The sequence below is a fragment of the Pleurodeles waltl genome, chromosome 2_2, assembly GCF_031143425.1.
Source record: "Pleurodeles waltl isolate 20211129_DDA chromosome 2_2, aPleWal1.hap1.20221129, whole genome shotgun sequence".
Taxonomy (NCBI): domain Eukaryota; kingdom Metazoa; phylum Chordata; class Amphibia; order Caudata; family Salamandridae; genus Pleurodeles; species Pleurodeles waltl.
The window spans coordinates 334576445-334593033 of NC_090439.1; the positions used below are offsets into that span (position 1 = coordinate 334576445).

General features: G+C 45.1%; 1 protein-coding gene across 1 annotated transcript in view; it reads right to left on the bottom strand.

The window, feature by feature from the left end:
• The window catches only part of LOC138273292 (1,25-dihydroxyvitamin D(3) 24-hydroxylase, mitochondrial-like), a 123990-nt gene extending 108150 nt beyond the window's left edge, over nt 1-15840 (bottom strand). Inside the window, exons 1-2 of the mRNA XM_069218882.1 lie at nt 15515-15840; nt 14541-14731 (exon numbers count right to left, since the gene is read on the bottom strand). Of these exons, the coding sequence (XP_069074983.1) occupies nt 14541-14731; nt 15515-15784 (461 nt within the window). The 5' untranslated portion in view covers nt 15785-15840. The remainder of the gene's footprint in view (nt 1-14540; nt 14732-15514) is intronic.
• Nucleotides 15841-16589: the final 749 nt, after the last annotated feature.

A 16589-nucleotide genomic window follows, 5' to 3' on the forward strand; every position in this document is an offset into this window, starting at 1 on the left:
AAAAGGAGACCATCAAACTAGCCCTCGGAGCCCACTCTTCCATCCTCGGTTCAAGCAGGAACAGGTTCAGCCCTTCATGGTTCTTGCCATAGGTTACATCAAGTGCAGTCCTATTTTCAAAGTCAGAATTCAGCAGGTGCAGTACTTCTTCTGTCCACCTGAGGTCCAGCAGTGTTCTGAAGCAGGTACTCTGGGGTGCCACTTTTAAGCCTGCACTTGCTTGCGGGTGTGGGAAACTACCTGTCCATTAGAAGCCAACCCTACCCACTTTGATAAAATACCTGGTGGTTTAACCTTAAACAATCACATAATAACCTGCTCTTACAGAATCCAGCATGGCAGAATCTTTCTTCCCCGGTCAATGCTCTGGGCACACTTGTGAGGTGTGTCTGGGCAAATGAGGTACTCCCTCTGCAAACCAGTTCTGGAACATGTTTTCCCCAATCTGGGATTGGTGCCATTTTGGCTACTTAGACAATGATGGGGGCAGGCCTAGGTGTGAACTACATCTGCCAGTCTGAAGGGATGGGCATTTGAAGCTTGTGCATTTGGTGGGCTCATCATCCAGCTATCCTTTCAGGAGAAGGTCACACCTCCACCCAGCTAAGGCCCTTTTGTTCTTTTTCCTGGGACCCATTCACACCTCCCAGCAGGCTGCCAGTTGGCAATTGGTGATTAACTCTGACAAACTTCTAGAACGTTTTAGCAGGAAAATGGAAAATGTCTAAATCTGACATTTTCAAAATTGTAATTTAAAATACATCTTGACCATAAAATTGGATTTAAAATTCCTATTAATTTAAGTCTTTAAACCATGGTTGTAGCTGTTCCCAAACTGAAGCTGTGTATTATGAGATGTTTTAATGATACCCAGTGCTTTTTGAAGGGAGAACCAGCCTTGCCACAGTCAAAACTGCTTTGGGGATTTTTCACTGACAGACATGTAAAATGTAAGAACGGATGTCCTACTCTATAAATGCCATACATCCATTTGTTGCTGCTCCAGAAGGGGAGGAGCTAACTTCAGTTTTCTGCCCAGGTGCATGTGGGCAGTGTATGCCCACACTCTCCTGGGTGGAAAACAGCAGTGTACTGATGGAAGAGATCCCCAGGACACTGATGTCATATTAGACCATAGGGTTTGGGTCCCTGGGGCCAAACACGGGCTCAGCAGAGGGTCCACACATATGCCTACCTCTCCTTTTGTAATTTACCGGCCCCAGGGGATGAGATCCCCAGGCCCTCTTCAAGGCTCGGTGAGGAGGGGCATGCACCGCCTTCCCTTGCATATCAGTGTGGGAACAAGTGATGGTGTCCCCATGTGCTTTTTAAGGTTTGGAGACAGGAGCTGTGCACTCCCTCCCCTTATTAAAAACACTTGAACCCAGGGGGTGGGGTTCCTGGAGCCTGAAAAGGCTTGGGGAGGGGGCTGCACACTCCCTTCCATGTTGTGTCAAGGCAGCCCAGGGCATGGGGTCTCTGGGGCCTGAAGTGGGGGCACTCACCCCCTCTGCTTTAAAAACCCTCATGCCACTCCCCAACAAGACCTGACCCTGCCCGATGGAACTGTATTTTTAAAGCACAAATCCACTGTAAATTTGCAGCAAAATTTTTAAGAAATAGATTTGTCCCAGGGGCCACCCTACCAGGCCTGCAAGGGATATCTTTTTTAACTTTTTGTTTCCAGCATTCTGGACTGAGTCCTAAGGCATGAGATCACTGCTGCTAAATTGTTGTCGATGTGGTGGCAGCCAATCAGATTCACAGATCCTCCATGGAGTGAAATATACGTTTTTGAGGGTTTATTGCTCAAAAACTACTGAACAGATTTACACCAAATCACAAAAATCATGCTTGCTGGATCAAGTTGTAGAGTTATGGGAAATTTGGTGGAATTCCATTCAGCAGTTTTGACGGAATTACTGTTAATTTTCTTATTGAAAAATTAATGGGAAAACAAGTTTATGGTCCCCTTTTTCTTGGCCCCCACTTGACGGGAACACCCAAAACTTTCTAGAAAGAGCTGAGATGGATGAGAATTGGGGCCAGATGTATCAAGCTTTCGGTTTGCATTTCTTAAATAGCGAATTTTAAGAAATCGCTATTCAAGAAATCTAAAATGGAATGTATGAAAATTGCGAGTCGGTAATAACGATTTCTCAAAAATCGCAATCGCAATTCGCGTGTTCCAAATACCGAATCGCAAAAAATAGTGAATAGGCATTTGCAAATCGCAGACTGTGAATCCGGCAACCTAGAATAGCCTGATGACATCACAACCAGAAAGTGAGTCAGTGCATGCTGTTTCCAGAAGCCCCAGCCACAGGAGCAGGCAGAGAGAACCAGCCAAACACCAGGGAGGCAATCTTGAGAGTCAGCTAGGAAAAAACAGGATAATGGCTACTGATGGGAATGTGAAAGAGAAAGGAGATAGGAAGCCCAAAATCAAATTCAGTGAGCAGGAATTGGAGGTGCTCACGGAGGAGGTGGTCAGGAACCACAACAAGTTATTTGGAAAACACTCACTACAGGTAACTGAAAGTGAGAAGATAAAACTGTGGTCAGACATCCAGACCAAAATATGCGCAGTGGGTGTTACACAGCGCTCCGTTAGGAGATACGCAAGCGCTGGTACGACCTGAGTTCACATGCCAAAGAGAGGGTAGCAAGCAGGTTGAAGGGCACCGGAGCAGGACCACCCACCCAGACGCCGTCTACACCAATGGAAGACTTGGTGGAGTCCACACTGCTTCCTGAAGCTGTCAGTGGTGTCACTGACATTGACACCTCAGGCACACCCAGCACCAGCAAAGGTAAGGGCAGTAATGATGTGATTCCACATATGTGCATGTACAATTAGCCCTTAGAAAATAGCTATGGCACTATGCAGTGCGATAATTAGTCCATGCCCCATCTTACATACAACACATCAATGCATTATGGGAGTGGTAGTTCACACCCCTAAAGTGCAACTACCACATAAATAGTGAGATAGTGTAAAGCCAAATAGATACACAACACAAAAGACTCTCAGAGATACTATGCCAGGGTAAATTTAATCCTATTACGCAACTGTGTGAGTACATATCGAAGAATGACATGCTGCACATTGTTGTTGCAGATGTTCCGGGCCCTGACGCAGCAGAAGGTGGACATGTGGGGGATAGCGAAAGTCAGCCACACTCCGACTCAAACACCAGTGAGTCCTTCATGCAAGCACCAACTAGATGCAGTGGGAAAGTGCTACCCCTCCCTGAGTATAACCTGGACTCCGATGAAATGCCAGATGAAGTACCCACACCACCCCCAGAGGCTAGATGCACCGACAGACAGCAGTCCCTGCCCCAGGGTCAGTCCACTCCCCTCAGGAGGCGTTGCGAAGAAGACAGACAGTGCACAGAGTGAGGAGAGGGCTCATCACTGTTTGGTGGCCTTGAGGCTTCCATGCTGAAATTGCAGCGCCTGAAATGTAAACACATGAGGTCAATGCACAGGCAGTTTGAGTCTCACAATGACAACATGGGATCAATGCACAAGCCGTTGGAGTCACTTAATGAAAACATGGGAGCAATGCACAAGCAGTTAGAGTCTCTCCATGAAACATGTGCAAGCTGCATGAGGGACAGCAAACAGCAGTAGAACATGCAAAGGAGATGACAAATGTCATTAGGGAACTCTGCACTGTGATGCAGCAGGAGCATGTCAGCCACCGTAGTTGCCATCACCAATTGATGGGCAGGTTGGATGGGTTCGGCAGATCTGTCAATTGGCTCACTACCACAACTGCATTGGTATCACAACGTGCTGTGGGCATACAAGTAGAGATGGCACACTGCAGTTGGGGTTTTGCACAAGGATTGGTGCAAATCACCAATGTTTTGGAGACAATGTTGTTGGCACAGAGTGCTACAAACAGCGAATTGGGTGGTGGGGATAGTGATGAGCTCTGTAGCCTCAACAGCCTCACAGCCCCTGTGATGGATCCTAGGCGTTGCTGTACCAGACACACTACTGTCTTGGACCCCGCAACAAGTGGTGCCACCGAGACTGAGGACTCAAGTGGAGTGCATGGACGTAGGATGTAATGTTGAGAGGTACAGGGGACTTGCATATCATGTAGCAATGAAGTGATACTATGATGCTAATAGTGTGACACTGTAACTAGCACCTGTTTGTGTATAGTGCTTACCTATGTCCTAATCACACATATATTACCTGAAGTCAAGGCAATAAAGATGCTACTTACAGCAATACATAAATGTTGACCTGGTGTTGTCATTACTTACATCCAAAATAGTTGTGCATGATCTCAGCATATCTGGAGGGTTTGCGGCAGCAAGCGGCAGACCAGGTGGCTGGCAAGGAGCTTGGATCACATTTGATTTACTGGGAGGATGGCTTCCTATATAGCAAGCTTAAGGTTCCTGAGCCTGGGTCAGCCTGTTTGCATGTGATACCCCAGTGCTTCAGAGCCTTCCTACTGGGTCTGGCTTATGAAGTACGTTTGGCAGGTCATTTAGGGCAGGACAGGACCTTTGAGCAGCTTGTCACCTACTTTGATTGGCCCCAAATGCGCAGGCACTCTGATGCTCATTGTAGGTCTTGCCCAACTTGTCAGGCAAGAGTGGGGGGAAAAGTAAAGCTCCCCTCCAGCCTTTCCCTGTGGTTAGTACTCCCTTTGAGACGGTTGGTATTCATCATTGTGGGGCCTCTCAGTCCCAAGACAGCCATGGGAAACAGCTTATCCTGGTCTTGGTGCACCATACCACCCGGTACCCAGAAGCCAGTCCTTTGAGATAGATCACTGCCCATGTGGTGGGCCATGCACTGATGGAGGTTTTTACCCGCATGGGGTTCCCCAAGGAGGTGGTGTCTGATAGGGGTACCAATTTCATATCAATATATATGAAGTCCGTACGGAAGGTGTATGGGGTAACGTGCGAGTTCACCACACCTTTCCTCCCCCAAAGCAATGGTCAAGTTGAGAGATTCAACTGCACCTTGAAAGGCATGATAATGGGCCTGTCAGAGCCCTTGAGGCAGAAGTGGGACATCTTCTTGCCATGCCTTCTGTTCGCTTACAGGGAGGTGCCTTAAAAAGGGCTTGGTTTTAGTCCTTCTGAGCTGTTGTATGGCCACCCTGTGAGGGGATCTTTGAGTTTGGTAAAGGAGGCTTTGGAGAAAGCCCCTAGTAATTCCCCCCAAGATGTATTCAGTTACATGCTGGCTCTGAGAACCCAGACTGTCCGCTTGAGGAGTCTCGCACAGGAGAACCTGGAAGCAAGCCAGGAAGACATGAAATGCTGGTATGACCAGAATGCCAATCTAGTCAAGTTTCAACCTGGTCAGAAAGTGTGGGTGATGGCACCAGTGGATCCTAGGGTGCTCCAGCACAAGTGGACTAGGCCGTTTGAGGTGGTGGAGCACAAGAGGGAAGTCACCTATCTGGTGGAATCGTAGACTCCCAGGAACCCTTTAGGGTTCTGCATGTGAACCGGCTGGAGCCACACTTTGAGCGGACTGAATTGTCCATGCTCCTAGCAAGAGATGACGGGATGGAGGAAGAGAGTGAAACTCTTCCTGACCTCCTGTCTGCTGGAGAAAAAGATGGGTCTGTGGAGGGAGGGATCTTCTCCCCCTCCCTGACCCCAGAGCAGCAGAGGGACTTTCGTCTGGTGTTGGGACTGTTTGCCTCACTGTTCTCCCCGATCCCAGGGGTCACGCACTTGTGTACACACGATGTGGACACTGGGGACAGTCCTCCTGTTAAACACAAAGTTTCAGAGTTACTGACAGGGTAAGGGCTAACATTAAAGAGGAAGTCTCTAAAATGTTAGCATTGGGGGTTATTGAGTTTTCCAGCAGCCCTTGGGCCAGTCCAGTGGTTTTGGTCCAAAAGCCTGCTGCTCCTGGTGCCATTCCAGATCTGTGTGGATTACCGGGAACTCAATGCGGTCACTAAAACTGAAGCGCATCCCATCCCCCGAGCTGATCAGCTGATTGACCGATTGAGAGCAGCCAAGTACCTAAGTACGTTTGATCTTACCTCTGGGTTCTGGCAGATCGCCCTGACTGAGGGGGCTAAGGAGAGGTCTGCAATCTCCACACCAAATGGGCACTACCATTTCAGGGTGATGCCCTTTGGAATGAAGAATGCCCATGCCACCTTTCAGAGGTTGGTCAACCAGGTGTTGGCTGGTCTGGATGATTTCTGTGCCACCTACCTGGACGACATAGCTGTGTTCAGTTCCATGTGGGAGGAACACTTGCAGCACCTCTGAAAAGTGTTGGATGCCATGCAGAAGGCAGGCCTCACTATTAAGGCAAGCAAGTGCCAAATAGGGCAGGTTTCTGTGGTGTACTTGGGTCACCAAGTAGGGAGTGGCCAGGTGGCCCCCCTGCAGCCTAACATTGAATTAATTCCGGCTTGGGAGCCCCCCAAGACCCAGACTGAGGTGAGAGACTTTTTTAGGTCTCACAGGATACTATAGGAGATTTGTCAAGGGGTATGGCACAATTATTGCTCCCTTGACTGAGTTAACTTCCAAAAAGCAGCCCAGAAATGTGATCTGGATTGAGTCTTGCCAGACAGCTTTTGATGCTCTGAAGGCTGCCATGTGCACAGAACCTGTATTGAAGGCACCTGACTATTCAAAGGAATTTGTTGTGCATACAGACGCCTCAGAGCATGGTATTGGAGCAGTACTCTCACAGCTTAATGAAGCGAGCCTAGATCAACCTGTAGCCTTCATTAGCAGGAGGTTACTTCCCAGGGAACATAGGTGGAGTGCAATTCAGCATGAAGCTTTTGCTGTGGTCTGGGCACTGACGAAGCTAAGACCCTACTTGTTTAGGACTCACTTCCGGATTCAGACAGACTACATGCCCCTCAAATGGTTAATGCAGATGAGGGGTGAAAATCCCAAATTGTTGAGGTGGTCCATCTCCCTATAGGGAATGGACTTTACGGTGGAACACCACCCTGGCACCGACCACGCCAATGTTGATAGTCTGTCCAGATTATTCCGCCTTAGTGATGAGAATCCCATGAGGTTGGGTAGTTGCTCCCCACTTTCAGCTTGGGGGGACACGCGTTAGACTTGGCATCATTGGCACGGTCGTCCCTAACTTTTTGCCTCTACTTCCCAGGTTGTTTCTGTATGCTGGGTTCTGTTTTTGTTGTTTTGTTTGCTCTGGACACTTTACCACTGCTGACCAGTGCTAAAGTGTAAGTGTTCACTGTACAAATTACACATGCACATTGGCTTATCCATGATTACCATATTTGATTTACTGGTAAGTCATAAGTAAAGTGCACTAAAGGTGCACAGGGCCTGTAAATCAAATGCTACTTGTGGGCCTGCTGCACTGGTTGAGCCACCCACATAAGCAGCCCTGTAAACATGGCTCAGACCTGCCACTGCAGTGTCTGTGAGTGCAGTTTTATATTGCCAATTCGACTTGGCAAGTGTACCCACTTGCCAGGCCTAAACCTGCCCTTTTTATACATGTAAGGCACCCCTAAGGTAGGCCCTAGGTAACCCCATGGGCAGGGTGCAGTGTATGTTAAAGGTGGGACATGTACTGATGTGTTTTACATTTCCTGACAGTGAAATACTGCCAATTGTGGTTTTTCCTGGTGCAAGGCCTATCTGTCTCATAGGTTAACATGGGGGCTGCCTTTAAAAATGATTAAAGTGAAGATTCCATTTGGGGGCAGATAGACATATGGAGTTTGGGGTCTCTGAACTCACAATGTAAAAATACATCTTTTAGTGAAGTTGTTTTTTAGATTTTGTGTTTGAAAATGCCACTTTTAGAAAGAAAGCATTTTCTTGCTTAAACCATTCTGTGACTCTGCTTGTTTGTGGATTCCCTGTCTGGGTCAGTTTGACAGTTGGGCTGTTTGCACCTCTCCTCTAGACAATGACACAAAGGGAGCTGGGGTTTTCCATTTCCTGATGGGCCTCTGGGCTGAGGAAAGGGGAGGAGTGGTCACTTAAACCTGAAAGGGCTGTGTCAGTCCTAACACATTGCAGTCTCCAACCCCCTGGTGTGTGTCTGGGGCCTAGACAAGGCAGGATCTCACAAACAAGAGAGACTTTCCTTTGAAGTAGGCCTACTTCAAAGGCAGAAAGGAGTTTAAGAAGAGCACCCAAACCCCTGGAAATCAGATTACTTCTGGAACCAAGAGGAACCTTTGCCAAGGAGAAGAGCTGGAGAAGCTGGAGGCTGCCCCTTTGCCTTTGACTGTGTTTTACTGGGTTGGCCCATAGTACCTGCTTCTGCATGAGAGAGGACAAAGACTGACTTTTGTGTGACTTCCCACTGATGAAAAATCTCTAAGCTGAGCTTGCCTCCTGTTGTTGAAGTCTCAGGGACAGCAAAGACTTCTCTTGGGCTTTCTGTTGAGAATCCTGCCTACCAAGTAGTGCCCTAACCTGTCTTCGGGCCCTTGAAAGGTGCAGCTGGGGGAAAAGGACAGAAATCCATGCAAAGACATCTGTGCGGGGAAACTTTCGAAGCATCACCCACGATGCGCCACCGGCCTCATGGCTCAAATCAAAGCTCCACCTGCATCGCGGCTGGAAGATCGACGAAACATAGCTGGAGAAACGACGTGCAACACCCGCAGAGGCTGCTGTTACCAACGCAAGCCCCCACGCAGTGCGGTTTCTTGACATCGTGCAACCGGATGTCTACACAACATCGCTGGGTGTGGAAAACCAATGGAAAGCCTGCCCAGACCTGAGGTTCCCGTCTGGAACGATGCATCGCTCTCTTGCAGGAGAGAATAAATGACGCACACCAATCCGACCGGAGGAGGAACGATGCATGCTTTCACTTGCAAGTGAGAAATTGACGTATCGCTGACCTTTTCTGATGCACACTAGCCCATGCAGTCTTATTTTGACACTACCCAGTTACTTTTGTAGACTAACAATGTTCTCACTGTTTTCTAAAGGATTTAAGACTTTTACTTTTTAAATTCATCACTTGACTTATGTATGTGGGATTTTAGTCATTTTGGTCTTGTTTTGTTTAGATAAATATTATCTATTTTTCTAAACCTATGTTGTGTCATTTTGTAGTGTCTTCACTGAGTTACTACTGTGTGTGGGTACAAATACTTTACACCTTGCTTCTGAAGTTAAGCCTGCCTGCTCATGCCAAACTACCAAGGGGGTGAACGGGGGTTAACTGAGGGTGATTCTCCTTTACCCTGACTAGAGTGAGGGTTCTTGCTTGGACAGGGGTTGACCTGACTGCCAACCAAAGACCCCATTTCTAACACTCACATTACACCAGTCTTCTCACATAAACGTACTACATTGCACCTCACCCTTCACATCGGCATTATACAAAAGAACTCCAAGAAAGAGCCCCCTGATGGGGCCCATTAGGCACTGCAGCACCAGCCCAACGAGGAGCTGCCTGATGATGAAGCATGACACCCTTCTGGGTGTGTAAGGGCTCTTGCTCCTGAGCAATCAGATCTTCCAATCTGATGATTAAGGCTATCCCCATTCTAGATCTTCTTCTCCCCCTTTTTCTACTTAGGATCTGCATAGTCCTTTTATTGACATAATTTGAGACAATGCCAAACTGATGCTTGGGTCGAAATGACTGATTTTCCATTTTATATTAAATTGTAGGTGTTTGTATAATAATAAAAGGTTAATGTTTGAATGGGATGTAAGAAACATATTGCTATCACAGCAGATGGGGACTTTCTTTATTTAGAAGATAAAGCTTTTATGATATCACCATGCTTTCTGTCACCAAAGCCTGATACATTTAAGAAAGTGTACAGATATTTTAATTTTCGAAAGCATTAGAGCTCTAACCTAACTGGTATTTCTAAAGTTGGGTCCTCTGAAGTGTGTCTAACCAGAGAGACAGGTCATCTATCTGATAAATAAAACAATCAAACTAGAGTAGTTTTATTTTTCCCACTCTGCTCCCATCAGACTCCTGGAAAATAGAAGATTGCATGGGACCACTATGCGCATGTTTAAATAGTCTAGCATACACCTGTTTTCCAAAACATCACTTAGAGGGAGTAGTACTGTATGAGCCCTATGTCCACCTTGCTCAACTGTGGTTTATCTGGGCTTGCCAGTAGAGCCATTGGATGCAACCAGTGATAGACAGCAAGGATGTTTGTCTGGTATATGGTGGGCATGGCCATCTGCTGTGTGCAGTGGGATCAGGGAACTTGTGTAAGGAACATGGCTAGAAGTCATGCTGAGTGGATACTGGGAATAGCGTATGGTTCAAAGACTGTAACAGTGTGGCCAAAGACCATTAATTAACACAATAATAAAAAGGAAACTGTTTCTAGCTCCAAGTGACTTGCAGTGAGCTGTCTAATCCTGAGCTATCTCCCTTTTAGAGTACGGAAGAACAACCCTGGCAGGGCTACCCAGAGCTAAGCTAGGTCCTTTAAGGGCTACAGTGTACTCACTCAGCTGCTAGGCTCATCACAGAATCAAGAAAACGGGATCAAATTACACCAGACCTACTACAACTCAATTGGCTATCTATCAAAAGAGGATTCAGTTCAAGATAGCTTGTTTGACTCTCAAAGCTCTTCATTATAACAGTCCCGCCTACCTGGCAAAAAAACTCAATCTATCTGGTACGAGTCTGTCCCTAGGAATTTTTGATGCTCTACAGTTGAAACCACAAAAGTTTAAAAAGAAGAGAACTTATAAGCGCTGATTTTCTGGTCTTGCCCCAAGAATTGGAAAGTTATTCCTCCTGAAACCAGATGTAACCCTTCAACCTTTTCATTCAAAAGGGAAGTAAGACGGTTACTCATGAACAAATACCTGCAACTATAAGCATGAAGCTACTCGGACCTGATTATTATTTTATGTATAAAGACCTGGACATCATTTTACTTTGTAATTTGTGTTACTTTTTATCTCTACTATGCTTGTGTTTTTTTATTTAGAATGCTTAACCTTACGTTACATATACTGTATTCCCTACATGCACCTATTCTTATCTACGCATCACCTCCTCTGTACAGCTCTCTGATACCTTGATGGGTGTTCCTGCTATATAAAACTTCCCAAAAAACATAAAATAACAATAAATTAAGGACAGTCCTCTGTGGTCCTGAGCAGTGGTACTGGACCGTGTACTCATAATCCACGTAGGCGCATTGGGCACATAACCTAACCACAAACAATGCCCTTTGTCCTTTTACTACTAGGTCCTTAGATAGGGGTAATTTGGTCTCTTTGCCCTGTACTAATAGGTCATGCCCTTCACCAAAGCCAGGTTGGTACTCGGGCTGTGCTTCTTGCCACAGGGTGTGGCTAAGGCTCTCTGTGTTGACTGGGCACTGTGTACACGCAGGCCAAGGCCAGCGTGTAGTGTGACAGAGGCACTGAACAGATTGCATAACCAAAGACACAACATAAAAATGCCACTAAAAAGGTATGTGGCACATTTTTTAAATCCAGAAGTTATACACTACTGAAACTCTTAACTGTGAACCCACAGTGTCACCTAACCTCTGCTCATACACTCACACATGGCATCATAGAGCACATCAATGAGAGCATTGATGGCATCGCTATGTTCAGATACATGAAGATGAAAAAGGGTATAATAACAGTGACATTCCATTCAGTACCCTGACTGCAACTCTACTGACCTACCAGGAATTATATGGCTGCAAGAGGCAGCCATTACACTGACATGGGATAGCAAAGAATGTAGTTCTAATGATAAATAAAAAGGGCCCACACATCTTTTGCATAGACAAGACAGACTTCTATATAATAGATATATTCAGAAACAATATTGAAAACAAATGGTTGCATATGCACTGATACCAAACATATGATGTTATGTATTGTTCAAAATGTTGAATGGTCACCCTGTCCTTTACACATCTTAGGCAAAAGAAGTGACCCTAGGATATGACTTACTCAAAGACGTGGCTTTTAGATATGTTAAATTGGCGTACCCTGCTGTTCAGTATCCCCTAGGTAAGACCTTTGATTTGACTTTTTAAGCTAAAATCATAAGGCATGACCTAAGGCCTTTCCAGAAGCCCCATCTTTTTGACCACAGAGACATTTAAGGATTTATCTAATCATGCTCAAGGGCCTCAATATCCATGCCCTCTACCTTCTCCCTAGGGAGCAGAACCTACTCTGCATGGCTGTCAACAGTGGCAGCATACTTTAAGATAAAGTCCTGTTCTATGCACGACCTTTTCTCTCCACCCCAACCCTTACAGGCCACTATCCCCGGAACCACTGTCTCCCTTTTTAAGCCACAGCGTGGAGGTATTAGACACAGTCCAACTCCCTCTGCTTCAGGGCCACCTGCAAAAAAGCTTTTGGACTTGCTATGATCGGTCTATGAATAGATTGGTAAAAGAGTGGCTGTTTCTACTGCCCCCAAGCATATTAGGCACAATATCGAGCAATTACCAAAGAGTTCTGGGCACTCAAACCTAAGGTAATGCCTTGTAACCACGCCCCTTGGCCTAGAACAAGCAGGGAATGGACAATGTCCATTTCAGGAGGGTTTTTTCTGCACACAGGCATTAACAAACATCTATTAGCCTACATATATATAACCTGTACCTGTAGCACATGACCACACCCGATGTGCACCATCCTTGCCCTGAGAGATCACCACGATTGGCTTTCAGTTTTGTCTTGCAAACTCTGAGCAGAAAAAAGGATCTAATGCCATGTCCTTTGCTCAGTTTCCCTATCCCCAGGATCTGTTTTGCACATCCTTCAACTAAGCCTTATGTGCACTGGACACAGGGCATGGGGCATTGAATCTATAGCCGTGCCCTTTGTGTACTAGCCTTGCTCCTGAGTCTGCTGGGCATTCACTGCTCCGTGTTCTGTTGGCTCTGTGCACAGATAGTAGCCATCAACCATGCACTGTGTCCATTTTCCTTCATAGCTTGTTTTGCATGACTTCCAATAGCACCCTGCAGGATCTGTGCAGAGGTACAGAATCTTCTGGGCAGAGGGTGCAGAATTCGTCAGCCCCTGTGCTCGGTCCCCATGATCCAGGAGCACACAACCTTCAGCATTTCCATGTGGGCTGTGGCCGCAGGGCAAGTCTAGCACACTATGTGATCAGTAACCTTTGCATCAGTTCCTTCTGGAATTCATCAGCCGTTGTGCCTTCACTCTATCCAAGAAATCCCTATTTGAATTCAAGAGGAAAAATGCAATTTTTAGGCACGCCCATAAATGTGATCCTATGTTATGGCAGTGCCTCTGAAGAGTACAAGACCCGGGCACTAATCAACCACAAACTCTGCTCATTAGAGCTTTTTGTCGCTTGGGAACAGAGCAAAAAGCACTTCAGAGTGATGCTTCTACGGCTCTAGCACGACACAGCGCAATCACCTAACATAGAATGTTTCTCGAATGCCAGTAGAGCTGGGAGAAAGTTCGTCACATTTCAAGCCTTTCATTGTTAAAGCTGGAGGGATAGGGTGTGAGCACTTCCCCATCACACAAGAACCTCTGTGAAGCGGAATAAGCAGTTAAGAGAAGCCAATTCTGCACAACCCACTCAGCTACACAGATAACAGAATAGTTATTTGCCATATTCTGCACTAACCATGAAAGTATTCACAGCATCCAAAATTAACACACCATAAGAAAGTTGCAGGAGTGTTCCTTGTTTATTTTCAACCCTCAAGGGGCGCTATAATTAGGGATACCCAGTTGCCACGGCCCAGGCAGCTTCTTTAAGGTCCAATTAGTGTGTGACAGCGCTTGACTGTGCCTTTGAAGTACGTGAGAGGGTGGAGTGGTGCCAAGTGTCCTGCACTCAAGGAAAATCATGTATTTGTGAAATCTGCAGCACTCTGCTACGGAATGCAATTCAGAATGGTGAAGTTCTAAGGCGCTATACCTCCATTTATCGAGCGGATTGTTAAATGTTAAAGAATCTCTCGTTCTGTTGCTTAGTAGTGGTTGGAGTGTAGCAGCTGTACACTTAGTCATGCGATGGCTCGTGTCTAGAGTAGCTAAAGAGCTGGAGTAGGTCTATTTTACCTCACTAGCGGTAAATGCTTGCATGTTACAGGAACTTTCCAGGCACGTGCTCCTTTTGTGTGTACATGTAGCAACGTTTGTTGATATATCCAAAAGAACAATCTAACATAAGTGAGTGTACAAGGCAATATAACACAATTAAAGTATAACAGGATACATCACAACAAAAGTCAAAACAGAATGCAAATCAACCGCAGTACATCACAACAGAATGAAAATCACATTGCAAGAATGCAGCACAAAAGCACGACAGCACAAAAAAAAGCGAGCACATCACCACCACAAAAAATGCCACACAAGAACAATATGCAGAAACGTTCCTGTGACAGAGTACCACCTCTAGAATCCTGTTTTCATAACACTGCTGTAAATGATTTGGAGCGAGCACTGCATTAACTTAGCACCAAATACGAAATAGCGCCAGTCATGCCAGTCAAGTGTTTTGTGACCCTGCCCCAATTATTTCCCAACTGTACTCACAGTGTTAAGAGTCCATAGGCTTCGCCCCTGTAGTCTCGATACATTTTCCAAGGCTTGATCTCCAATCGTTTGGGATAACTGCTTTCACTTCGAAAGAATGATTCCACAAGAGCTGGGTCTGCAATTTGAACAGACTTAAAGGTGCCCAGGTTCATCCTAAATATTTTTCCATATTTCTTATGGTTCTGGAACTGTGTGAATTAAATGAATATATTCAGTGCAATTACATTTCACTAGATTTCATCCCTTCATCAATTAGCATAACAATGTAGTGTGCAAGGATACAGAAAATATACACAAGTAAAACAATATCGTATAGATATTATAATTTTTAGCAGTATTACTATTCCTAGTAGTAGGACTATTATTATTCATAGCATCAACAGAAGCAGTCATGATATTTATTATTAATAATATTATTATTAGTAGTGGTAGTAGTACTAGCAGCATCACTAGTAGCAGTAGCAATAGAAAAAAGAAAGAAAAACATGTTAATGTTAGTATGAATTATAAACAAAAATACAGAAATAAGTACAGTAATACATTAATACCACCAAAGCAAGAGTTATAGAGACACAGTGTAATACTTAGAATATAATTTTAATTTGCAATATTTCACCTACTTTCCCTCATCCTACTGATAATTCGAATACTACTACTAATAATAAGAATAAGAAGAAGTAGAAGAATCATCAAATTACACAAATAAAAATAAAGAGAGAATGGTTGTTACAAATAGAAACACTAGCAATGCAATCAATCATTTAGAAACAAATATATTGCGATTATTAACACTACTAATAGTATTAATCATAAAACCTACTTCATTCCCTACTCCTAAATACAACACAAACAAAAGAGCAATCATAGCAAGAAGTAGAAGACGGATGCGTTTATCTCAGAGACAGCTCCACTGCTGCCAACTCATAGATTATTTCAGTGTGCCAAGAGGAGAAGTGGTCCAGATAACTTACCATAATTTCATGCTGGTTTTTCAGTCCTCCATGCCACATAACGTTTAGGAGGCTGCCCACGCACGGCCAGTCAGCGGGACCTGGGAGGGAAGAGAAAGGCAAATGCTGAGCTGGACATCTGGATTCAGAAGGTTTCTGAAGCGACTGCTGGGGAAGCTGAAAAGCCTTTGAATGGAAGAAGGCAACCAGAAGCTGTGCTGGAAAGGATTTATTTACCGAAGGAATATATTTCCCCAGAAAATTGGAAAAACAGACAGGATGATGATGCATAAAGCTGTCTGCCCATCTGAATTTCTTCAAGCATGTAGCTGACTGATGCAATGAAAACATTGCACCTCTTTAAACCAAGGCTTAAAATTATGTCCTATAATAGAATATATACACTAACAGATGTATATAGCTGAAGTATCTGCACTCTGGTTCACTAATATGAAGTGTTAACCCGAGTCACTAGAAGTGTGATAACATGTCTATAGAACCACCCATTTATATCATGTATGTCAGAGGCATCACCTCATGACAGCACAGCTCTTGCTCATTATTGGTTACATTTTCTGAAGGCTGTGTGTGGGAGGTGCAGGGGAGGAGCTCATAAGTAAGAGGCAGAAGAGGCATTCATTTCAACTCGAGAAGAAAGGTTCACTTTGAAGTTTGTCGACTAAAATAAATGTCAGTGGACTTTGTTTTTTTCTCCACTTTACCAATCCGCCAACATAATGTCATCAATTATTTATAAAATCATCCAGCATGATCCTTTGAGCCCCATATTGAATTAATGAGATCATTCTCCTCAAGGGACTGCACAAAGGGAGGGGGCATTGAAAGGAAAGGCGCCCAATCAACATCGGCATTGGAAACTATTTAAATGTTTTGCACAACCACCTTGCAAAGAAAGGAGTTGACCAGTTTGTGGGAAGAAAAGTAACTCTAATTACGCCATATTGGCTTCTCTGGTGAGCGGTTTGTTCTGGAGTGCTGCTAAGTGGTGCTTCCTGGCTCTGAATAGGTCCCACGCAGTGACCTAAGAAAACTGCAGCTCTGACCTTTCCTACAACCAAAGAAAGCTCTTGGTTTA